Source organism: Poecile atricapillus, chromosome 10, assembly GCF_030490865.1.
Source record: "Poecile atricapillus isolate bPoeAtr1 chromosome 10, bPoeAtr1.hap1, whole genome shotgun sequence".
Taxonomy (NCBI): Eukaryota; Metazoa; Chordata; class Aves; order Passeriformes; family Paridae; genus Poecile; species Poecile atricapillus.
The window spans coordinates 18,728,424-18,754,361 of NC_081258.1; the positions used below are offsets into that span (position 1 = coordinate 18,728,424).

Sequence of the window (25,938 nt, forward strand, 5' to 3'; positions counted from 1 at the left end):
TCAGAATATTAATATTAATACCTTTTAGGAGTAATCAAATCATGGCTTGAGCTCTAATCTGCAGAACTCTGTTGACATTAATTAGTACTGTGCATTCACAGATTCTGGAGTTGCACATAGGCTGTCCTTGGAGCATCTGTTGGTGCTTGTTTCAATATGTGTGCCATGTTGTTCATGGCACAAAGATCTGTTTCAGTCCGTTCAGAAATGGAGCTGTGAACTAGATTGAAACAAAGATGCCCTGAAGCAAAGTGAAAAGTCAAAACAAATAGGAAAAAAAAAAACCTCTTATTTTTCTCAAATGAACTTGACACAATCTTATAGCAAATGAGCTTCTGCCAGTCATTCCATAGACTAACTGTACAGTAGCTACTGGTATTTATTAATCTAATCCTGCTGTAAGGTACAATGATTAATTGCTCACCTGTAACTTCCTAATTTATGTGTTAAATGCTGCAACATCAGTTATGCTCTGGGCAAGGTTTCAGCCTATGCTGTTCATTGTGCCATGACTGCAAGGGATGTGTTCTGTTCTCTGCTCCCCACTAGCCCTGAGTGGGCACTTGTGGTTATTTAGTGTACAATAAGCTGATAAATTCACCAAAACTAGAAAAAAGGCTCCTTTAGGTGATGTTTTTTTGCCAGGTTGGCTTTGGGTCACACAAGAGCTGGGAGCTTGCTGGGATGAGAGGAGCAGGACAGGGCTACAAAGGTGACAGCTTTTACCTTGGGCTCTGATAGCCTTGACTCTCCCATGGAGGGAAACCACGTTCTTTGTTTTGAAGCAATTTCTGGTTTTTTTGGATTTTGGAAAGTCCTGAATTCTTCGAAGTGCTAGGGACTTGAAATATGCCCAGTAATTAATTTGTATCAAGGTAGGAGGAATATTGTGTATTACCAGTTGTTGCCTGTGCTTTGTGCTGTTGCAACAGAGGGTAGGAAGAACCAGCTCTTGGTTCATGACTGAGGAGTCACTCCATGAGCAGATGAACTGATGAAGAATGGTTTTGTTGTGGATTTTTCAGTGGCTGTTTTGGAGCTGTGTGTGCACAGACAGCCTCTGGAACATGAAGTGCTGCCTGAGCTCTCCCAGCCCTTCCCTCTCCAGTGCAGATCAGGCACAGCTCCCCCCCTCCCTGGCTCCAGGCTGCTGATTTTTTTAAAAAGGAACTTCAGCCCTCTCTTCTGGGTGGTGATGGCTCATCAGTGATTGCAGAAGTGGTTGGTGAATGGCAGACAGGGTGTCAAAAATGCTGTCTCACAGGGAGAGGGGAAAAAATTAGAAATTTGAAACGCACTCTCTTCCTAAGATGATTTAGAGAAACCAGATGTGTGTGGAATTTTTACCCTTTTATTATTTTTAAAAAGTCTCCTTTAGTGTGACTGGCAGCAAGATTGAAGTTGATATGTGACGTGTTTGCTTCTCATTTAGTCAGGTTAATAGATCAAAGCAGAAAAGCAATTAACATCTTTATAATTCGTTCATTAAATCATAATATGTTGGTATTGCATGGGTAAGTCAGACCTCAACACACATTGAATGTTTGTTACTCTTCATTTGATATTAAAAAATACAGGTTCTTGTTCCTTTCACATTTTTAAATCTAATTATTTGTAAGAAGATTTTTCTGGAAAATAATCCAGAATTGCAAAACTTTCACATTGACAGTCATAAATCAAAATATTCCCTACTAGATTGTTTTCCCATAGGATTATTTATTTAGGTCTGTAAATAACTTATTTTGTGGGAACTGTTGGTTGCTTTTTGTTGTGTTTAAAGAAAAAATTCCACCTCATTTTTAGTGAGCCTGCGATGTACTTGAAAATATGTATTTGTTGACATGCATAATGTAAGTTGCACAAAATCTTAAAAGTTTAGTGCTGTATCTACTTAATTCCTTTTGAATTAATATCTATTGTTATTTGGTTCTGTAGTAAGTCTTAAAAAATTTGAAATGTGTGTTTTAGCCTCTATCGTTGAGGAAACACAAAATATTAAAATGCAATGTCTTTGAAATGGTAACATACACATCATAAAGACCTGCAGAGCTTTAAAATGTCAGCTTAGCATCAAAATTCCTGAAACTGTTTCATTAATTTTATATCTTTACTTGATAGTTACAGAAATAGTTGTAGCTGAAGTGTTCAGTGTTACCAGTTAGCACACATACATAATAACAATAAATAAATTCCAGGAAATTGCAGAACTTGGTGACTGAAAATATTTTGTGGTACTGCAGCCTGCCATGAGAATATTACTTGGTGTTTCTTTAGTTCTAGGGCAAATAAATCAATAAAACAACAAAAAACCACAAACCTTTTCATAAGTCCCCAGTGCAATGTCTGTGTACAAGTTGAACGCTTATTTATGTTGAGGAATATGTTGTATTTTGTGTCATAAAATCCTGGACTCGTATATCTCTCACACAGTAATAAATTTAATTGTGATAAAATTCAAGAAGTTACAAAGGAGCCTGGAGGTTCAAAAGCTTTAATTGCAGTGTTCCGTGCAATTAATAAATATATTTTTAGTTATTAAGGATTATGGTAAATGTTTGGTTATAATGAATCTCACCAGGAAAACCATACCCAGCCCCTCACAAAGCAAACCTCACATGTGGGAAAGTTAAAATGGCAAAGGCTTTAATTGTCAATTGAACAGACTGGCTTGAAAAAAGTGTGGAATTAAGTATTACACCATATTTTACAGGCAATTATCCAGTAATTAATTTACTATAGACATTGGACTTTATTAATTTTTCTTAAGAGGTGAATTTAATAGGGGTTATGTGCAGGGAGCTGTGCATTGATTTGGAAATTATGTAACTCTGGTTAAGAAAACCTGAATCATGCTCTGCTATGTTCAAGAAAATGATCTTTTGAAAGTCGTCATGTTTGAGAATGAGAATCTCTTGTTTGGGGAGCGTACTTTCTTTTCTGAGTCACTGGAAAATAGGAGAGTGGTTTTCTTGCTTTTGCAGCTTTTTGATTCAATGTGATTCTCTAACTGAGATTTGCTTTCTCTTGTCCAGGGGAAGAGTATCAGAGAATTGAATTTGGTGTTAATGAAGTTATTGAGACTCAGTCATCTGTCCTAAATAACACCGACTACAGTATTTCGAGTACTCTGAATCCTCAGGCTCCAGAATTCATTCTCAGCTGTGCACCTGCTCAGAAAACCCCAGATGATGCTCTCAGCGACACAAACTACAACTCCATTGACTGCCAGTTCAGTGACCCCACCCTGGCTCTGGACAGCGGCTCCAACGCTGAAAACGACGGCTTGGCCGGAGGCCTCGGGCAGAGGGAGCGGAAAAAGAAGAAAAAAAGACCCCCTGGATACTACAGTTACTTGGAAGACGTCCCTGACGGCGTGGCTGCCCCGGAGGCGCTGGTGAACGGCCACGCCACGGCCGCGGGGCTCAACAGCCTGAGCACGGAGGACGCGGAGCTGGCAGGAGACCTCCCCTCCCTGGCCACGCCGAGGACTTGCAGCAGCCCCGCCAGCTCCGTGGACTTCCTGGCCGGAGCTGCGTGTGCCGAGCCCGGTGCCGCAGCCCCCGGCAGGACTGCCGGGCAGCCCGAGGTATGCCGCCTTGCTCACTCTGAACAGTTCTGCCTCCCCTCGGAGGCCGTCAGAGATAGCCCCCTAAGGACAGCTGTTGTACAGGCTTATGCTGGTACTGATACTACTGAAACTCTTGGCGTTACTAATGGACAAACACTTGAATCCTCTGGTGAGGACACAGCTGCCAATGGGGTAGAATTGCACACTGTGGAAAGCACTGACTCAGACCAAGCTAAGCCTGAGGAAGCTTCACCTACTACTGAGGCAACGGTCCCGCTTGCAGGATCAGTCCCCGTTAATCAGCCTGCAAAATCGTGGGCTAGTCTTTTTCACAATTCCAAGCCCTCTGCTTCCACATCTGTGGTCTATGTTGAGACTAAGTATACCCCTCCTGCCACATCTCCTCTGGTCCCTGAAAAACAGGTTGAAGTCAAAGAGGGACCTGTTCCAGTTTCAGAGGATCCCGTAGCCATAAAGATTGCAGGTATAGTTAATACACACGAGTGGATGTTACACTGCAAGGGTATTAACTCTGCTTGTAAACAGGAGTGTGCAGTATTGATAGAGAACATTCCTCTGGTAATGAGCTGACTGTTCAAACACTGCATGAAGGATGTCATTTGAATAAGCCAGTTTGTATCCCCCCGAGTAAACATTCCAAGCAGGCATTGCCATGTCATTATCCCAGATACGGGGAAACTATTGCTGCTTGTCAAACAACCTGTGAAACAGTCTATTGAAGTGATCTGTGGTTTCAAATAGGCTGTGTGCTGTTATATAAAGGAGAATATGTTAGGTTTGTTCAGAAAATGGTGTGTTACGTTACCCAGTATTTACAATTTTGTAGAGTATTCCATTACAAGAAGACTATAACTATATTTATACCAAAGTAGCTGAAATTCCTGGGCACTAAACAGCGGTTAAAGTGTAATGGCTACATAGGTATTGCTTCAGAAATTCCAATTCAGGAAATACCATATTGACTAGTATGCTTTTTGAGGGGTCTGTCCTTCCAATTTAACCATTATAAACAGTTGCTTTATCCATAACCAATGCCAGCTGTTGCCAGTTCAAGAATAACCCTAAAGAGCTATCCAGAGGGGACATCAGGACAGGGAATAAGTGATAGAAAAGCTTTGACTCTTGGTCCTGTCATATCTGTGGTCCTAATGGGAAGTGCTAGAAACTGTGAAGTTCTCCCAGCTTGGGTGCATTTTGTCTCACTGACTCACGGGTGTTGGAACCAAAGTAATTATTTTAAATCTCTGAAGTGGTCCATGTGTGAGAAGCTTTGTGCAGAGTCCTGCTGTTTATGCTACAAGCTAATTTACAGGTACAATGTTTTGAATGTGACAGCTTCAAGTCAGATTTGTACTCTGAACAGAAGTTGACCTTCTGTCAAGGTGGATGATGTTCAGAGCATCCAGAATTGTGTGCTGCCTCTCCTCCGCTCGTTACTCAGCAATGGTTTCATTACTCAGAATTGTCTGTTGAGAGAAAAGCTGTCAGAATAATTTATATTTCAGTGTATTTTCCACTTAGGTGTCACAAACACTGTATTAAAGCTATATATATATAAAAAGCAGGTGATTACAGTCTGTATGAACCCATATGGAGAATGTTGTCATAAAAGCTCAAGCTATCATTTGGTAATGATTTTTAACTTAAAACTATTTTGTGACCGTCCTAAAGCTAAGATTGCTTTCCATAAACAGGAAAGGTTTTTTATTTTGTCCAAGTTGTTCCAACTGTAATTTAACTTTCTAGACTTTCACTGTTTCTGTACTATTCTTTGCCACCAGGTGGGAGCAGAGCTTTTTAATTTGTCCTCAGTGTAGTAAAACACAAATGTATCTTTTACCCGGTTTTCTTCTTCCTTCATTATTAGCTTGCTGTTTGGGCAGAAGAATAATCTGAGTATAGATAAAAGGAATTAGTCTGCTCATTGTAGCTGATTTAGGTAGGAGTTAATGCTGCAATTCCTGTAATTCAGATGTTGATGATTGGTGTAAAATGTTTACTTGAAGATCTGAATGCCATATGATCAGTTCTTTGCTCTGTGGAAAAAGGTGTTTTTCTTTATTTTCTTCATATGTACTTGAGTGTTCTCTGTCCTGCTTGGAAAACAAGTACTTGAGTGCTTTGTTCATCTACCCACACTCAAAAATGTGTTACAAGAATTTCAGTTCATGATTTCCAGACAAATCATTTTCTCTCTTCTGGATATATTTAATTTCAAATCTCCTGCCTCGGTGATCACCCTGTGTGAGGGTCTGTGTGTTTGTCAGGTGTGTTCCTTGTTTTCCCTGTGGCTGAGTTGAGCTCCTCCTCTTGGATTTACTGGGAATTCAGCAGCTTCAGCTCATGCCAATGGGAATGAATTTTGACCATATAGTATGCTGGACACAGATAAACTCTACACCTGAAGTACCTTGAGTTAACAGAGTTAACAAAATGAACAAATCAAGTTAACAAACAACCCAGGGTTGGAGTGCTGAGGTCCTTCTGCACAGTTCTTGCTGCTCAGCACACAAGAAGAGATGCACAGAGGACATCTTTGCTTTTCCAGGGACAAATTGTTGGTTTGTACTTCAATTTCAGCAGCTCTTACAAGGGAGGTTAATGATTCACAGGCACCCTGAAGATAATTTAATGCTGCTTGATTCAACCTGCAGAGATCTGTAGTTCCTTTAGGCTCAAAGACAGAAGCTACACAAGATAAGGAGATGATCAGGACTAGAAAATAAATAGAACAGACAAATTTCATGTTAATCTTGTTGAGAAACAAATACTGAAGAGGTAATTTTAGCAAGTGTTCAGTATGTATCTGCTGTGCAGATAACTGCTCTTATGTGTTTAGAAAGTAATAATTATATACTGCAGCCTTATTTAGATGCTAGGACAAACATTTTTAATAATTAATATCTAGGGGATAGTAAGGTTATAGATTATATTTGTAAAAAAGAAGACTCTTCAAGGCTTTACTTGCCACATTTCACACTTGGTCCCCTAAATTTGGAACCTGATAATTAATAATGCCTTATATAATATTAGAATAAGCTAAGGATGTAAGTGATTGGAAAAATATTAATTCTCTCTGAGTAGTCTTTTAACTGTTCTTGGTGATCTTACGAAAAATTGCAGTGAGAGAATCTAAAACAATTTTCTGAATCATGTTCTCTTGCAATGTTCTCACTGTGGATGATGGAGGTAACAATGCCCATAAAATCTGTTTACAGCAGGCAGGATTTCAGATGAATTAAAGAGCAGAAGCTTGAAGATCTGACTAAATCTGGAATGATTTTAAATTCAGAAGGAAGGGAATCCAATAAATGCAAGTATGGAAGGCACCAAGACAGAAACCAAATGCAAGTACAGTGGTAGAAGGATTAGAGAAAAGGATCTGGAAATTCTAGGGAATTGATGAGTGTCTTTTGTACAGCTGAAGAAGACAGTTTTTTTCCCCTCAGTGTGTGTTATTACCAATTTACATGGAAAACATTGCAAATAATTAATCCTGCTGTTGCTGTTAACGACTTAATGCAATGGCCATCTTTGGGCATTCCTTCTGAAGGAAAATTTCATAGTGCAGCAGCAAAAATGGAAATAAGATTTAAAAATCATATGGTCAAACATGGGAAATTCAGAGTTAGTCTTTCATGATACTGTTGGCATGGCCATTGTAAATCCAAATTTACAAAACAAATTCACAAAGATGTTGGCAATTCACAGGTCTGCTAACACTAGTGATAAAATGAAATTAATTCAGATTGTAAGAAAAGTGTTTCAGTGTTATAGAGCAGATTTTTTTGTCATTGTAAAGATAGGTAAATGCTAGAGCAAGGAGTTGTGGAGACATGACATCCAGGGTCTGGGGGGTTTTATAAACTTCAGAAATGCCGTCTCTTGTACACTCAAACTGCATTCTTAAATATTCTTGTTTAGGGTTTAGCAATGATCTCCTGGATCATTGTCCATATTTGAGGAAAGATCAGTGACAGGGACAGTATTCTCTAAATCAGGGCCTTAAACCAAGTGTTCAGTTCCTAAACTTGTAGCCACCCTTATCCCTTCAGCATGGACACCATTGCCACGGGGCTTCTCTTTCATTAAACTTTGCACTTGCTTTCATTAGGAAATCACCTTGTTCAAAAAAATTTGAGAGGTAATTGTAATAACAAAACCCAGTGAATGAACTTCATCAAAATGCTCTCTGTTTACCAAATGAAATATCTAAACATTTGCTCATTTCACAAATCAGTACCCTCCAAAAGAAATGAGTTTTCTGGGTGCTGACATGAGCCTTCCAACAGGTTTTGAAATTTTAAGATTTTCTCGCGGTTGTAACTGTAGTTTTCTTCTGATACACTTCTAAAAGTTCTTCTCGTTACTGTGTGTTAGATGTAAGCTGGGAATGTGCTTCTGAATGTAATTGCAAACCCAAGTCTTTGATAAAAAATCCAAAATTCCCAGGAATTGCACTGAAGCCTGTACAGAAAGCAGCTTTGTGACCACAAGAGGATGCTAAAGGTCCTCTAAATATCTTTATTTAGTATGATGCAAAAATGGGGAAGAGTTAATGTAAAAAGTTATTGATAGACAAAAAATAGAAACTTTTTCAGTTACTTTTATCCTTATTTTCAACAATTATTTATTTTAACAGAAATATTATGTGTGAACACAGTTCAAATGTTGCTGCTCTAACAATACATTCTGAAGTGCTCTAGCAGTAATTTAATAACATATTTTAGCCCTCAACAGAAACTTTTTCTGTATCTGTGCTACTTCATCTTCCATTTTGCATTTTTTTCTGTCTGCTCTTTCAGATGGCACATTCTTTATGTAATAGACAACTGAATGAAACACTTTCTTTTGTTTTTGTCAATTTTGTTTGCTTAGAACTGATGTTACCTGCAGGAGATAGGATGTTATAGATAGGGAGATAGCTTGGCATTAGAAGGATGTGGATTTTGTTTGCAGTTCTGCCTTCCTCTGCTTAGTTACAGCTTTGTACCTCTGTTTTTGTACCTATATCATATTATTTTATCTTTAGTCCTGTAGTGAACAGCTGAAATTCTTTTAAGTTTATAGCATATAAGTGCTTTAGAGCCCCTCATATTTATTATAAAAATAAATAACCCCACTGGTACACAATTGCTATATTCACTTGCAGTTTGTACTTTGTCTTGTATACAACTTATTTTGCAAGTTTAAAGTTTATGAACTCCAATATTTTCTTTAAACATTTCTTATTTAGGTATCTAAATAACAGGTCAGGATTCCTGGAAAAGCTCCCTTTGTTGCTCTTGGTTTCATAACTGGGACAGACTAATGTGCAGTGGTTTCCAAGTTTTAAACTTGGGCTTTTGCTGAAGGTTTTGAAAGCAGGAAAGAGTAGGAATTACATTATGTAAGGCTGTTATCTCGTAGGTTTTGGGAGTGTTAAATAAAACAGCCTGTTCTGAAGAGCAGAACACATCTGTCTGTATGTTTGCACTGAGATGATTTTGTTGTAAGATAGTGGATGGTGAAACTTCTAAACTGAGACTGCTGCATTGGCTTCATCCCTCCTCAATGCAGAAAAATGTGGGAAATACTTCATAAAACTGGTGACAAGTGATGCAGTGATGGTGTTTTATATCTGTGTATGTATCTATGTAGCAATATAAATAAAATATCTGGATTTAGGAACACAAACATCCAAATCAATAGGTCACGTTTTGGAGTGACAGTGATCAGTTTTGTATCAGCGTCTCCTGATCCGAGTCTGGGATGTCTTCGGTGGAAGAAAAACATCTGATTTGGAATGTGAGCAGTGGTTAAATGGAGTGGAAATCATTTGCTGAAGTTTCTGGGAATCTTGTTCATTGATTTGAATTGCTATGTAATGCTCAGCAGATATTTGTTTGATGGCCATAAGAGTTTTGTTGATGCTCAATTTACTGTTTCTCATTCTGCAGAAATACTGGAAAATGTAAGACTAATACATAAACCAGTGTCTTTGCAACCCCGAGGGCTGATCAACAAAGGAAACTGGTGCTACATCAATGCTGTATCCTTCCCTGGGAAAAAATTAATGCTCTTAAGTTGATATTTTTATATTCTATCTGTCAGAGTTTTTCTGGATTGTTCTGGTAAGTATTTTATAAAAGTGCTTTGTTTTCCCAGATCCTGCTCCTGTGGTTAAAATGTTGAAGTGTAGCAGCCAGAAATCCAGGGGGATTTTGGATCATTGAACCTGGTGTGCAGGGTTCTCCTGCAATCCAGTTTGCAGTTTGTTACCTGTGTCATAATATTTCAGAACTGTGACTTCTGACTGAAACCATTGTAATTTCTAGCAGTGTTTCCCCTTGCTCTGTGCATCCATTTAAATGGTTGTTTCTCTTTTGCACTTGAGGTAACTGTTCTTACAATTTGGCTTTGTTTTGCAGTTTTAAGTGGATCATTTGGGTTTGTGCTGAGCAGGTTGTCACTCTCGTATCATCTGTGGAAAGCAGCATTTAATTTAAATTAATCCTACTACAATCTTACATATGGAAGATGAGCTTGCTCTTAATTAATTTGAGTTGTATTCCCCTGCAAAAGTAACTTTTACCCTGAGGACAGAAAGCACCTTCCCTTGGTGCTATATTACAGTAGTAATAAAAATATTAATAATTAAGAAAAATTGTCTCCCATGTCAGCAAGGCTGACTGCAGGTGACACTTGGGATACTTCAAGTGCTGGTACTACTAGTGAAAAACGTTAACACCAATTTCAGGGCTGATCATGGCAGATCCTAATAAAGCATTTCTAGGCCAGTGACTGTGCTTTAAATAAAGCTTTTATTGTATATAGCCAGTTCTGCACTTGTTTGGTTATATACACGGTGCATCTTGGCTCCCATTTTTTCAATCCTGAAGTTTTACTTTGGAATTTAATACTCAGTTTTTGCACCCTGTAGGGATCAAATTAATCTCTCTCTCCAGCTGTTGAGATTGATTCCTGATGTTGTCATTTCACTTTCCCTCCAGTTTTTTAGTGCATTTCCTCTGTTCACTGCTCTCACCGAGGTGTGATGTTTCTAAGAGTATTATTCTTCCAGCATATTGGAAGTTTCTGGAGTTTTCCAGGTTGCTCCAACTCTGTGCAGGGCAGAATGTCTCACAGCTCAGTGGGTTTTGCTTTGATTGCAGGTGTGACTCAGCACCTTTAAGTTTCAGCCAGTTTCTTCCATTCTTCTCAGAAAATGTATTCCAGGTTATCTCCTGCCGATTTTCAAATTATTAATTCTTTAAAGTCTTTCCTGTGAAAGTTCTTTTCCTCTCCTGCTCCTGGATGAAATGTTTCCTTACCCATTAATTAAAGATTTTACCATGATTAAAATGTCAGTTAAATCATTGCATGTTACAAGTTGCTGAGTTTTTAAAAAAATATAACTTCTGTACATTATTGGTTAACATTGTGATAAAGCTTCATCCTCTTTTCCAGTTAAATTCTTGGATTGAGCTACCTAATAAAAATACAGCTCTGTTTTTCATATAGTTTTGTATATAATTGAATATTTGGTTAATACACAGATGCCATTTTCTGCATATTTCCTTAATACCACTGCATAGACCCTGCAAGCCTTGGTTGCTTGCCCTCCAATGTATCATTTAATGAAGTCCATTCCAATGTATTCCAAATCGCAGAGGCCGTGCACCTCCACACCAATGCTAGACAGTTTGTAAGTAGCTTGGGAAAAAAGGAATAAAACTCTGGGATCTGGCTAAACTCCGTAGAAATACCTAGCAATGGCTGTTGTTAGAAGCTGATATATATCCAGAAGTTTTTCATGTGTTTTTGGGTGGCACTTTGATAATGAACTTGATGTTTTGCAAGTGCTTGGCTTGTCAAGGAAGGTAATTCCTGTTGCCTTGGGAGTATCAGTTTTGTGTAGTGTTTCATGTGCAAAAATGAACTGTGAGAGGTGCAAGGACCAGCCCAACACCTGCAATGATCAGGTGGATTTTTATGTCAGAACTTTACTCAGATTTCATGGTGATGTTCTTTGATTTCATTTTGTTTTGTCAGTCAGAATGACAGTTATCTAATTTTATTATTTGCTCTTCTAAGTCTTAAATTGCTGCTCATGTCCAATTGCTTCCCTTCTGTTTCAGTGTTCGTTTAATGAATGAGTTCACTAATATGCCTGTACCTCCTAAAGCAAAGCAAGGTGAGTGGGAGCAGGGGCACAAAGCAGAAAATGGTGGGGAGGAGCCTTTAGGGTAAAGATCTGCATGTGGGGAGATGTTGCACCTTGAATTTTTTTCTTCTGTTTGGTGGACCAAGTGTACAAGTGCAATAGGGACAGTTTTTTGTTGAAGATCCACTTAATTATGAGGATGCCTTCCAAGAACATGCCCTTTCTAAGAAATTGATACTCCCTGTATTTTCCTCCACATCCTTCCTTACATTTTTCCAGCTGTTTATTTATCTGATTGCTCAATTCTGTTCCTTAAATCCTGAACACACTGATTTGGAACAATTTGGGGCCATAACAGATCCCTTACACAGCTGGAGATTGCCTGCAGGAATATTATCCTGGCTTCTGATTCCAGTGGGAAAACTTCAGATGTGTTTGATTTCTCCTAATGCATATTTAGGCTCAGTGATGATTATGGAGTGAGGAATAGCATATTTTTTGATGCAAATAAATTATCTTAAAGGTTTCAGTTGTTTAATCTTAATTTTAAACCAAGTCTGTTGTATTGCAGACTTGTAGAAACAAGCACATTCCTGAAACTATTCTTTATGTAACATGATAAGGAAATATCAGGAGGAGCTGGTTGTTCCAGTGATTTCCAAACAGTTCAGACATTTCTGTGGTTTCTTTCTGTAAAACAAATCTTACTGGCTTATGCAACTTATTTTACTTGTAGGTCATTTTCTTGTGTAGTTTTCAAGTGTAGTTCTGAGGTCTTGTCTTGCCATTAGGTGGAACATTCTGTCAGGCTGTTCTTGAGGTTTTTATTCTGCAGTGAGCAAAAGTGATCTGTTAGAATTGCAAATACACAAAAGGTTTAAAGACAGTACAAAAGAAATTCTTTGAGTACAAAAGAAATGCAAAAATGCAAATAACACTAGAATTGTTTTTTGTTTTTTGGTTTTTTTTTTAATTATAGCTGTTGATATTCTTGTTAATCTTCTTAGAACTTTTCCTAACTATCTGTAAGTTTATGCAGGAAAATATGTTTTAAAACAATATTTACAGTTAAGAGTTGTGGCTTATAGCTTCTGAGCTGAAGACCCCAAAATTACAATAAAACTATTAGTAAAAAAACAGTGCTAGACTCCAGAATTAGGGATGTTTGAAGAGACTGCTAAGGCATAATGTAAAAAAAACCTTTTTTTTATTATTACTTAGATTAATTGTCTTTCATTTTGCAGCTTTAGGTGATAAAATAGTGAGAGACATCCGACCAGGAGCTGCCTTTGAACCAACCTACATTTACAGGCTCTTGACAGTTATAAAGTCAAGTCTGTCAGAAAAGGTGAGAGACTTCAAATCCTTGACTTGTGGAACTGCATTGCAGGGCAGTCCTTAAAACTCTGCAAAGCCAGACCTCAGGCTCTGCTCAAATGCCACTGAAATCAGCTCATTGAGAGTTCATGGTAATGAAACTCAATTGTCTTGGGACCTGAATTACAGGAAAATGTTAATTACAGGTTTGGCAGTTTGATATGTCAGAATAAGGGGAAAATTACTGTTGGAATGGAACATCTCTTTTTATAATGAAATTAGCAACTGATTTACATTTAAGAAATGAGCAGTTGTTCATTTTTACGAGGAATTCAGCTAAGACTGATTGAAGGTCCAGAAACGTCAAAATACCTGTTCAGGTTAAATTTCAATATAAAGAAAAGATAATAATTCAAACCATCCTTTGATTTGGCCTTGGCTTGACAGCCATTTTTAATAGTGGTTGTAAAAGAAATGGGGGGAAAAAAATTCAACTCACATGTTAAATGGACTTTGTTTTGAGAAAGATGAAGAATTCTTGTAGCCATTGTGGAGCTGATGTGTGTGTTTACTGCTTAGCACAGTTTGGGTTCAACTGGCCAAAAAAGAGTTTGTGTTACAGTAAAATTTAAATTTTATTTGACATAACTTTAGACTGAGTAGTTGTTAAATTAGTAGGAAAAAGCTGGATCTGTTCAGTGTCATGAATTTTCTGTTAAAAGGAAGCCATGAAAATTCATTGAATTGACGGAAAAAATTATTTTGTTTAGGGCAGGCAAGAGGATGCTGAAGAATACTTGGGATTTATCCTCAATGGACTACATGAAGAAATGCTGACCCTCAAGAAACTTCTCTCTCCACATAATGAAAGTTAGTGGATAAATTATTTAAATATTCTTACTGACAAAGTTGGAAGATAATTTACTTTGAAAGAATTACTAGAATTTGTATACAGAGTAAAATGTCATTTTAGTTTATGTTCAAGCTTTAGCTTCAACCCCCTTTACAAATAAAATCCTGCAAGCCTTAGCCAAGTAAGAATTCAGTTACCTAATTTCTCTTTAGCAGGGTAAATTTTTTAGAACATAAAGGCATACCATATTTTGTTCCTTAGCTGTGTGCAGTTTATAACCTCCTGACTTTGGCACTGGCTGCAAAAATATTTGCTAAGGCTTGGGTTCCCTGTAAAATACCTGTGCAGAAAAGGAGTTGTATTTAATAATGGCATAATTCTCTTTCCAGAATAACACTTGACTTTCTAATTTTCTACTCCATAAATTTACTACTAAAAATATACCAAACTTTACTATTTACATACAGTCATCAGTGAGCTGCCTTCTGTTAATACATGGATGTGTCATGCTGGGACCAAACCTGGAATATGCTTGTTTCTCTTTAATTAAAACTATGACGCATTAAAACATTTTATCCTCAAAAAATCACTTGTTTTGGGGTTTTTGCCTTTTGTACTGTTTTTTTTTTTTTGCCTTTCAAATCTTTTATCTGCCTGGATGTCTTATCTGTCAAAAACCCCAACGTGTTTTTTTCCTTATGCTGTGAAGAAGTGTCGGTGTCCAACGGCCCCGAGGCTCAGAGTGTTCCCAAGGAGGAGGAGCAGGAGGAGCAGGGGGAAGGCAGCGAGGATGAGTGGGAGCAGGTGGGACCTCGCAACAAGTCCTCGGTCACCCGCCAGGCTGACTTTGTCCAGACTCCCATCACTGACATCTTTGGTGGTCACATAAGGTACAGTGCTTTTTCCTACAAGTTCTTGACTTGAGGTGGCTGAATCTTTTTAAATGTTCTGAGATCCCTGAATTGCATGTGGAGAAGGAGTTTGGAATATTTATGCTTTGAATATTGTCTAAGAATTCCAAAGCATGTTGGAGCTACCAAATTTTTATGACCTCTAAGGAGTCTCATCTCATGTTATAAATGAGGATACTGAGAGAGAACTCATTCTCACATTTACAGAGTTAAATCTTGACAGTAAAACAACTAACTAAAACATAAAATTGTGAATTTTAGGTTATTCAGACCCTTTGTGCTTCCCAGAGAAAGCTGTGTTTAATAGTAAAGAAATATTAAATGCAAAAGAAGTCTGGAAGAATGTAAATTGCTACAAGATGCTGCTGGAATGAAGAGAATGTGGGATATCACTTCTCTGCAGGTCTGATATCAGACAAAGGCAGAAAGTAGAATCTGAAAGAATATTTTTTGGAAAGGAAGCCTCGTGACTTGTTTAGAGAGATGTATAATTTAAAATGAAAGCAAAGTAAACACTTACTAAAAACATACAGCTAAACAAAACTGCTAGACTTGAAGAATTATTTTTAAATTGGAGACAGACACTTAATTGCTGGTGTTTGACTCTGTGTTGCCAGATATTCAGTCTAGAAGTGTGAATAATGTGGGCTAGTGCCTTCTGCCTTGGAAATGCTCTGAAATTATTTATTCTTCTGGGTTTTGAGCCAGACACCTGGTAAATAAAATTATGTTTTCCATAGAATTTGGCAGACAGATGTTTGTAGGTATTGATGGAGTCCTGCATTAATGGTCCACGTAGCCAAAGTGGTCTTAATACCCCAGGTATATTTACCAGAATGTCACAATTGTTTAGATCTCTACATGATTCCATCAGTTTTTACATTAAGAACACTGAGATGATGCAGTTTTCTGTGGAAGTCCACAGAAAATGGTACAAAGTAATACTGGGAAAAGGCAAAAACTTGCACTGAGCAGCAGAACCACAGGATCCAATCCAGCATCTGCTGGCACCACATCCACTTTATTTATTCACACCAGGGCACTGCTCACCGCAGAAACAGCATCCCATGGGATGTTGGAAAGCTTCATCCTCGGGGGTGGAGATAGGAAGGACTGAATATAAAACTGCCAGTAGAATTCCACTGAATGAAAGCATCAGAAACTGGAAAAATCCAATGGGAAAAACAGTGAGGAAAAGATGATTTGAATTGGCATCTTTTGCATGGGGAAACTTCAGGCTTGGGAATTTTTAGACTGTCCTTGAGAAGCTTGAATCAATTAAATTTAGGCATAATTACTTCAAAATCCCAACCTATAAAGTCTTTCTTAGCAACATGAGGCTTAAGTGGGAAAGTACAAAGTTTTCCTGAGAATTCTTGCAGTGCTGAGTAATTTTTCATTGAAAATGATGCATTTCCCCATGTCCAGCTGAGATTTGTAATTATTCTAGTAAGGGACATTGTTAGAGTGAAATCATTTTGCTGTTAAATCAGTATCTGCTTATATCGTGAAGAGTTGTTAAAATACAATTTCTGTTTTTTAAAATAAAGGTGCTCTTGTTTTTCATGCATTCTCTTCCCTCTAAAGGATATGTATTTGCCAGTATTAAGCTGCACTGGCTTTCTGTTGGTGCTTCAGGGCTTTGCCTGAGTAAAAAGGACTCTTTTGATTATCCTAAACATTAAAATTAACCTGAACGTTAACATTTCCTTCCTGACCTGGAAATATTCCAACATGGCCAAATGGGTCAGAGCTGTGTTAATTATAATTCTGGTTTCAATAGATGACAACATTATAATTTATATACGTGGATAAAGTCTGGATACAGAAAATGATGGGAAGAAAAGGATCTGTCAGTGCCAATCCTCAGTGGAGCTTAGTTTATATTTCCTATGGCAAGATTTAAGCAAACAATTTCAAATCACTCTGGAATTGGTCTTAGAAAAGTGACTGAAAAAAATGTGTATTTTTACTGGACAATCTGGAATCAGCTGTGATTTTTACAGTAGAATACAGATAAGATAAGCACTGGCACTTTGCACTTGTAAAGAGCTGTTGGGAAACTAAAAAGAGCCAGGAGGTGAATTTTTTTTAAATGCTTATCAAAATTTTCAGTCTTTTTCTTTAAACTGTGAATGCTTATCCAATAACTTTGCATAAATAAAACAATTAAATTACAATCACATTCAGAATACTCTTAGTAGATGTTAAAATCATTTAAATTGGGGTAAATCATTAAAACTTGATGTTTAACCTCTATATTTATATGTGTTGCCTTGAATTAACTATAAATTGAGTTACTGGAGTAACTCATCCTTCCTTGAAAGTTCTGTCTGGTTGAAAATCCCACTTTATTCCATTTTGATTTCTTTTTTTTCTCCCCAGATCTGTTGTTTACCAGCAGAGTTCCAAGGAGTCTGCCACGCTGCAGCTCTTCTTCACCCTGCAGCTGGACATCCAGTCGGACAAGATCCGCACCGTGCAGGATGCCTTGGAAAGCTTGGTGGCAAGAGAGTCTGTGCAGGGATACACCACAAAAACCAAGCAAGAGGTGTGTTCTGTTCACCCCTTATCCACAGCCACGTGTTAAACTTTTAATTTAAAAGAGTTCTCACAGAGCTCTGGCTTTTACAAGGAGTTGTTGGAACACACTTTAACAAAAGAGGTACAAACCTTTTCAGAGTGTCCTGCAGCAGTGAAATGTCAGCTCTGAAACAAAGCCAGGCCTGTAAATAGCTGGGGTTTGAGTTGGTGTAATATTTTATTGGGGATTTTAATGGAGAATATACTAAATTAGCAGGCTGAACTGTGGTAAAGATACATAATATTATGTTCAATATCATAACTTACTGATTCCTGGGGATTGCCAGATGCTGTTAGTAAAGGAGCAGCTCTACAGAGTAAATACTTTTTTATTTTACAAATAATACATTATGGTAATAATTGCAGGAGAAAAGTACTTCCAAGGAGGAGAAGCATGCCTTTGGTTTGGCAGTTTGAGAACTTGTGATAGAGGATAATAATTAAACTTCCCTCACTAAGGCCTTGCCTTGTTTCCTGTGGTGGGAGGTAGTAAAGGCACCTCTGGCGTGCAGGGGTTGCTCACATGGGAATTCTGTGTGTGCACTGTTGGTACCTCTGGAATTGTAGCTGTTCTCTCTGACATTCATGTCTCTAAGTTCTCAAAATCCTCTAAGTGAGAACAAGATTAGATGAAGAATGGATGGTTGATTCCCTTGAAAAGCTAAAGACAAATAGCAGAAATTTGTTTACCTTGAATACCCAGAACATACATTTCTCCAGCTGTTTTCCATGTGAAAGAAACGTTTGCAAGCTGATTATGACTTACCACAAAGATCTTGTTTCGCTTGCCATTCTCTTTTCTTTGTTTTTTAATGCAAATGGTTTAAAGTTTTTGACTGACAAACCAGTGCTGGGTTGGAAGAAATGGTGTTCAAATTAGGTGCTGCATGATATTTCAGAGTTTGGATGGAAGTACGAGCACCCACAGTGTCTTCTGGATTTTTTTTCAAAAGAAATTCAAAAGGAAATAGTTGGTTTTGTATTAAAATTGTAGTAAAAATACTGAACACATTGCCTGTAGAACCCTGGAAAGAGAAAATACTTTTTCCCCATGAGTTTCTATTCAACACATAGGTTCTAGCAGAATCAAGCCATGTATTGAAAAATAATAATGCTCATGGTTACCAATAAGGAAATTTTTCTCAATTAAAAGATGGAGAAAAACCTTAGGCAGTTCTTTTGAGAAATATTTTTATGTCTTTATTTCTAGGAAGGCAAAATATTTTTGTTCTGCAATTCTGAGCTCGTCTCCTGGTTTCCAGGCAGAGATTTTGTGGATTGTTTGGTTATAATTATATAAAAATCACTATTTAGTAGAGAAAAGTGTGGTCATAACTCATGTTTTTCTCTTTGAATATACTGAGTTCTCCTTTGAAACAACATTAGGATTGAAGATCCAGTGGGCTTTAAGTCACAAGCAAGCGTTTATCATAAATTAATACTGCAATAATTACAAATCTGGAGGGTTTGTTGCTAGTGTATTTAAAATGAAATACTTATTCCTTATTTGAAGGAGGAATTTTGAGGGGGTAACAAAAAATGACAGATTTCTTCCTCTGGGTTTGTGTGTCAGGTGGAGATCAGTCGAAGGCTCACCTTAGAAAAGCTGCCCCCTGTTCTTGTTTTACACCTCAAACGCTTCGTGTATGAGAAAACAGGTGGATGTCAGAAGCTGATCAAGAATATCGAGTACACTGTTGATCTGGAAATCAGTAAAGGTAAAAGATTAATGAACAGAATTTCCCTCTCTTCATGGGAAAGATAATATTTTATTTCCTATGAGTGTCTATGTTTTAATCTTCTCCCACACAAGATTTTGTCTTCATCGTTGTCTAAAAATTTGGTCATTTGGGTGAATATTTTTGTGGGTTTTTTGTGATGAAAACATAAATATTGGCACTTCCTAGACAATGGGCCAAATGAGGGCTTCCTGTGGATTGATGGAGTAAGGATATAGGCTGCTGAGGGCAAATATGGGAAGCGATCCTCTTGGATCTGTGCCCCTGTCTGTAGAAAACTGTTGCCAATATTGGATATTTTTAATCACAGTTTTAATTCAGAGGATGTCAAATTGTTTCATTAATGAGTGGCTGGTGGAAGGAAATTGGTGTTTTATTGAGAATGCAGCCTGAAGGTAGACAGTCCTTAGTGCAGAGGTTAAACAAGGATCCTTTATTTAACAAGTATCCTAGGAGATACTGACTTTAAATAGTGTGAGGTTGGAAATTGTCCAGCATATGAAGTTTGCCAAAATAATGCCTTTTGTTTTGAGCTGACAGATGGATTATTAGCCAGCCAGTAGCTCAAACAGGAATAAATAAAATCAATGTATACTCATATCTCAGCTGAGATCTGGACCTTGTCAGGCAGTGCCCTTTTATTTTACTTAATATTTTATTTTGTAATTTTCCTTTTGGAATGTAAGCATGACTTGGAATCTAAAATTGGTTCTGTCATTGACAGCAGGAATGAAAGGGGGGAAATGGAATAGTCTGATCTACTCTGTCTTCTATTTCCCTTCATTTTTTGGTGGTATTTTTAAACCTTTCATAAACCACAGTGTTCAGCAAACCTGCAAATTCACTCCCTTGATTACCAGTTAGTAGAACCATGACCATTCTTGAAAGGCTGTGGAAGAAATTTCAATTAAATATTCTTTTTTGTGATAGTGTTGGTTTCTCTGAAAAAGAATTGATCCTCTTGATATGGAATTTCTAATGTGTGACTCTTTTTCCTTCTCCAGAGCTACTGTCTCCTGGTGTGAAAAGTAAAATTTCAAAAGGCCAAAGAACCTACCGGCTCTTTGCAGGTATTTTATCCATGTGGTCCCTTTATTGCAAATGCAGACTCTGCATATGGAATTACAGAAACACTGGGTTACATCAAGTGTTTTCTTTTAAATTGCTTGTGGGTGTGGAGTTCTTGTGTTTAGTGGGGTTTGTTTAGAATTGGGAGGTTTGGTGTGCTGGAGAAACATGGATTTGGACAAGGGCTGAGAGTGCCAGGGCAAGGGGAATGACTGTGCAGTGCCACAGGGCAGGGTTAGGTGGGATGTTGGGAGAAATCCTTCCCTGTGAGGGAGGAGAGCTGCCTGCTGTAAGGATGGGCTGGGACACAGGGACCTAAAGCAACTCCTTGGTTTTACAGCCTAATCCCAGGGCACTGTCCCAGTTTCCTTCACTTCTTCCAAATATTATTTGAGGCATACAAAGCCGAGATGTTCATCCCACCCAAGCCTCTGGATGGCACCCCGTGGGGATTGACATGGGCATTGACTGCAGGCAGCTGGAAAATCACATTTTCCATTTCCCCATGGGCAAACCAGTCCCAGTCACCACCAGAATTACCACCAGGGGAATATTTGGGATGAAGATTTGTCTCCTAGGACACATGGATACTTTGTTCCCTGGGAGGGTGGGCAGGCCCTGGCACAGGTTCCCAGAGCAGCTGTGGCTGCCCCTGGATCCCTGAAGTGTTCAAAGCCAGGTTGGATGGGACTTGGAGCTGCCTGGGACAGTGGCAGGTGTCCCATGGCAGGGAGTGGGATGGGATGAGCTTTAAGATCCCTTCCAGTCCCAAACCATTCCATGATCCTGTCTGTCCCACTTCCCCCTGCTCCTTTGGCCCAGAGCTGGGGCTGCCCAAGGCCAGGGCACGGAACGAGCCGAGCTTTAGCTGCCCTTCTCTGACCTGCACACCCCAAACCTGGAGAAGCCCTAAACCCTGTTGGGGGGATCTCTGGGTACCATTTAACCCCCGCTGTGCCACCCCCACCCCTCCGTGTCCCCACAGTTGTGTACCACCACGGCAACAGCGCGACGGGCGGGCACTACACGACGGACGTGTTCCAGATCGGGCTGAACGGGTGGCTGCGCATCGATGACCAGGCCGTCAGGGTCATCCACCACTCCCAGGTGGTCAAGGCGGCGCTGGAGCGCACAGCCTACCTGCTCTACTACCGCCAGGTGGACCTGCTGTGACCCCTGCCCCATAGAACGCCAAGATCACTAACTTTTCCTTCTGTAAATGCTCTTCTTGAGTGAATCTTTCTCTTTTTTTTTTTTTTTTTTTTTTTCTGGTTTTTTTCCCCCCTTTTTACTCATTCTTTCCTTTTTTTCTTTTTTTTTTTTTTTGTCCCCTTGCAACTATGGGATAAAGAGATAAAGGAAGCTGCCGTTTGTGCACAACATAGTTTGTGTTGACTTTTGACTTTGCAGAATGAAGTCGCTCGGTTGGAAGCCTCGTGAATCACAAAAAAAAATATTAAAAAGAAATAAAGTTCATCCGAGTTAATGCTGAATCCTAAGATAATAAAAAGGGGATTTGCATTTAATTCCCACTTTCTAATTGCGTAGTAGAAGAAAACCCTGCACCAGCAACAGAACTTGTAGATTTCTGTGAAAATGTTTTATCTTTACTTCAGTAAAAAAAAGAAAAAAAATTTAAAAAAAAAAAATAATAAAAAGCTCTCTCTGCTTCCCCAATAGTTTTTTGATAAGTGGTAAAATATGAGCCGATGTGTATGAGATGGAAATGGTCCTTTGTGCTTCAAAACATGTACAAACTGCAGAGTTGCTGGTTCCTGATAGGAAGACACATTTTAATAATTGTGCGATGAGAAACTGCTTAAGTACACATTGCAGATCAAATATTTGGAGTTAAGATGTTAGTCTATATAGATGGGTGATTGTAACTTTATTGCTATTGAGAAATTTCAAACTGCATTTATGCTTCTGTGTACATGAAATTAAGAAAATGGGCAAAATAATTAAGATTGATATTTCTTTAAGTCTGCTTTGTTTAATTTTGCTGTCTGCTCTCCTACAATGTTGAGTTCCTAATTGTACACAGTTTAGTGATACCTAGAAGTATAAAGTTGTCGCCCATCAATAAAAGTCACAAAGTTGGTTTAAGGTGTGTGTGTTTGTGTTGGTTTTGTTTTTCCTCGAGTGTGAATCCTGCCCTTGGAAGCTCCAGCGGTTTCTGTGTAGCACTGCTCAAGGTGTAGGGAGCCTTCCCCCAATGAAGTGGAGAGGATTTTCCTTTGCTTTTACAGCTTTGTGAAACTTCAGAGATGTTCCTGTTTTGCATTCAGGTGGACCTGAGCTTGGAGTGGGGAGGGAAGGGGATGTGGCAGCCCCAGAGCTGAGCACTGAGCAGCCAGAAGGGGTGGAATTCCCTCTGTGTCCTCCTGCAAACCCTGCACTGTTGTTTCTGAAGCAGATGAGGTTTTGTTTGTCTCTTCTTCAGCCAGCTGACATTGCCCTCCAGAACTTTTGCTAAAAATACTTCCTTGATCAGCTTCCTGTTCCTTTCTCTAAAAATCTATATATTATTTAATTCTTTGATGATAGTGGTGTTATGTCCTTGTCTCATCATGGGATGGTGGAAGCTCCCTGGCTTGTCCTGACTCTTCTGCTCTCTCATGTTGTGCCACACGGAGTTTGTGCCCAGAGCTCCGGCTGTAGGAAGGAGCATCCCAACCCTGTGGCTCTTTGGGATGCTTCTGCTCTACTGAGGAAGTTTAATGATGCTCTGGAATTGTTTTGGGTGTCCAAATGTATTATTACATTTTTGCTGCTCATGTTTTATTAGTATTTTCTGATTTACAGATGGTGACTGCACGTGATTTTGGTGACATTCCACCAATTACAAAACAATTTTCTGTGCAAAACTCACCTGGATTTTGGCTGTTTGCAGGGAAAACCTCAGTTCCTGGAGCTGGGGCTGCTGAAGGATTGGTGCTCCCAGGGCATCCCCGTGCTGGGAATTGCCCCAGAGCTCCACTGGTGAGAACTTGAAATCTTGGGGATTGAGAGCTTGTTCCAAAACAGAAAGAAACCAGGTTTTGAACTTACTGTTCTCTGCTGTTTATTATTCACATCCTGTTTCTGAAACCTGGCTGAAGTGGTTTTCTGTACAGCAGAAATCCTGTTTTTAATTAGTCCTGTGCCTGTGTTGGGTATTTATTTAACTCTATCTCCAGTGCATTGTGAAAAAGTGCATTTCTGATAGTGCAGGTTAACCTGAATAGTCCTGGGAAAACTTCAGGTAATCAATAATTAATATATTACCTAACCGAGGTTACATATGTTATTATTTCAAGAAATCACAATGAGCATTGTCTGAAAATCAAGTGTCGAAATTCTCTCAGTATGACTTGGAATTGTCTCAGTATCACTTAAAAGTGAATTTTTGCATTTTTTACTGAGGATATTACAAATGTATTTGTCACTGAAGTCCTTCTGCAGTGTATTAAAAGGGAAATAAAAGGATGTGGCAACAGTGATGTGGACACACAGCCACAATTTTTATTTTCTGTGTTAACACCTCTCATTGTTGCAAAACAAGGGGCTTGCTCTGGGTGTGATTATGTAAAAGAAAAACCCCAACACCCACGATGATACACCGTAAATCCAGTGGTTTACTGAAGTTTAAACCAGATTTTGAGAAATGGGGGTGGTTTTTTTTAATACACATTAAGACCTGAAGTTTTTGAAATGAGAAACTGGATGTGCAGATCCAAGGGGCTGTGGGGAAAACCTTGTGCCGTGAGCCAGATGTGCAGGGGAAGGGCTGGATGGGCTGGGGGAGGAGGATTATTAAAGCCACGAGGTGTTTGGGGCTGGGGGAAGGTGTTTTAAGGAGGAAACTGCTGTTTTCCACAATATCCTCTGGAGATGATGTCCCTCGGGGCTGGGCTGCAGCAGAGGGCAGTGCTGGGCTGGGCCAGGTGCGGGGGGTCCAGCTCCAAGGCTGCTGCCAGGATGGATCCTGAGCTGTCAGCAGAGAGTTTATCTTTGTAAATGTGCTCTAAATCTGCTGCTTTTCACTAGGAATGAAGAGTGAGCCTTGCATGTGCAGGGGATGCTCCCAACATGTTGGAGATTTGTGCAACTGGGGGTTTATTTCGAGCTGTCCTAATGACCCAAAGGATTTTTTGGAAATAATTTATATTGGTAAATAGCCAGATGTGGTGGCTGCAAAGCTGGTGATAGCAATTCACCTTCTGGTCTGGGGTGAAATCCCCAAAGATGGGTGCTGGGTTAGGAGTCCAGTTGCAGTCTGCAGATGTGACCAGGGAATGTGGGGAGCTGTGGCAACAAGGTGAGAGGTTTTCATGGAATCCCAGACTGATTTGGGTTGGAGAGAACGTTAAAACTCATCCCACCCCCTGCCACAGGCAGGGACACCTTCCACTAGGCCAGTCTGCTCCAAGCCCTGTCCAACCTGGCCTTAAAGTCCTCCAGGGATGGGGCAGCCACTGCTTCTCTGGACACCCTGTGCCTCAGCACCTTCATAGAGAGGGACTGTGTAGATTTCAGTTCACATTTGACTTGTACTTAGTGCAGTCAGTGGTGCCCCTAAATTTTCTGAAACTGCTGCAGCTTGTGTTCTTATTTCACTGTTTTACAGCAGCTTTTTCCTGGTCACCGGTGAAACAGGACAGGTTTATGGGGAGTTGTTTTCTTGCTCATCATCAGTTGATGAAGCATTTGGGGAAATGTTCTTTGGTATGAGAAGCTGGAGAAGCTGTAGATGAGCCTGGGTGGTCAGTCCAGGCTACCCCAAAACATGAGAGCAGCAAGAAAGAACAAATAGGGGCTCACAGTGCAAAGTAGTAATTGTGTTTGGGAATAAATCCATCAGTGCTTGGCTTTCCCTCCTGGGATTTGGATCCCTGCGCTGTTAATTCATCTGCTGGAGTGCATCGTGGTCGAGAGGGACATCTCTGCTGGATGTGGCAGGGATTCCTTGGCTCCCTCAGGTAAAGACACAGCCCAGGCAGGAGAGGGATGATTTCCCCCAAACCTGAATGTGACTGTCCTGTCAGGAGCAGCTCAGGGCTCTCACAGTTTGTGATCACAGACAAGTTCCTGCATGTTCCCTGCTGCCCCTGGATTCTCTTCCCCCTGTTCATCCCCTTGTGCTCCCTCTGCTCCAGAGCAGGAATCAAAGCAGGGAATCCCCTGCAGCTCTGTGCCTCTCTCCCGTTCCTCCCCCTGCCCTGCCTGTGTGTCACCGGGAAATAAAGGCACATTAACTCCAGTGCAGATCAGGACTCGCTGTCTGCCTGGTCAATTAGGAGGGCATGGGGAAATCTGTTTCTCTTCCCATTCATTGGCTAGTCCATGAAAGGCCTCTCTGCTAATATATACTTATATATGCAGCCTGCTTTATGTGGCTTTTACCACATATGAAATGGAGACGTTATAATCAAGGCAGTAATAACGAGGAATGATTAAAATTAACTTCTGATTGTTTTGGCTTTGGTGGAACATATGACCCCAAGCTGCTGACTCAAGACAAAATGAGGTGGGTAAAAATTCTTGTTCCAGGCTGTGCTCATCCCTGAGCACAACCAGGCCCTCTGTATGTCTTGTACAGTGAAACCATCCTGGTGTATATTAAAAAAAAAAAGATTAAAAAATCAAATCTTTGTAAAGCAGCCAGGTTGATGGAGCAATCAGACAGCCCAAACCATCCTACAGGGATTCATTTCCCATAGGGATATTTGTGGAGATTACAAAATACCAAA

The 25,938-nt window shown here is 39.5% G+C and overlaps 1 protein-coding gene across 1 annotated transcript in view; it reads left to right on the plus strand.

The window, feature by feature from the left end:
* Positions 1-22,312, plus strand: part of USP10 (ubiquitin specific peptidase 10) — a 46,457-nt gene extending 24,145 nt beyond the window's left edge. The window contains exons 4-14 of the mRNA XM_058845875.1: positions 3,033-4,052; positions 9,529-9,620; positions 11,167-11,276; positions 11,710-11,765; positions 12,980-13,083; positions 13,823-13,922; positions 14,615-14,795; positions 17,202-17,367; positions 18,973-19,117; positions 20,143-20,208; positions 21,192-22,312. Of these exons, the coding sequence (XP_058701858.1) occupies positions 3,033-4,052; positions 9,529-9,620; positions 11,167-11,276; positions 11,710-11,765; positions 12,980-13,083; positions 13,823-13,922; positions 14,615-14,795; positions 17,202-17,367; positions 18,973-19,117; positions 20,143-20,208; positions 21,192-21,379 (2,228 nt within the window). The 3' untranslated portion in view covers positions 21,380-22,312. The remainder of the gene's footprint in view (positions 1-3,032; positions 4,053-9,528; positions 9,621-11,166; positions 11,277-11,709; positions 11,766-12,979; positions 13,084-13,822; positions 13,923-14,614; positions 14,796-17,201; positions 17,368-18,972; positions 19,118-20,142; positions 20,209-21,191) is intronic.
* Positions 22,313-25,938: the final 3,626 nt, after the last annotated feature.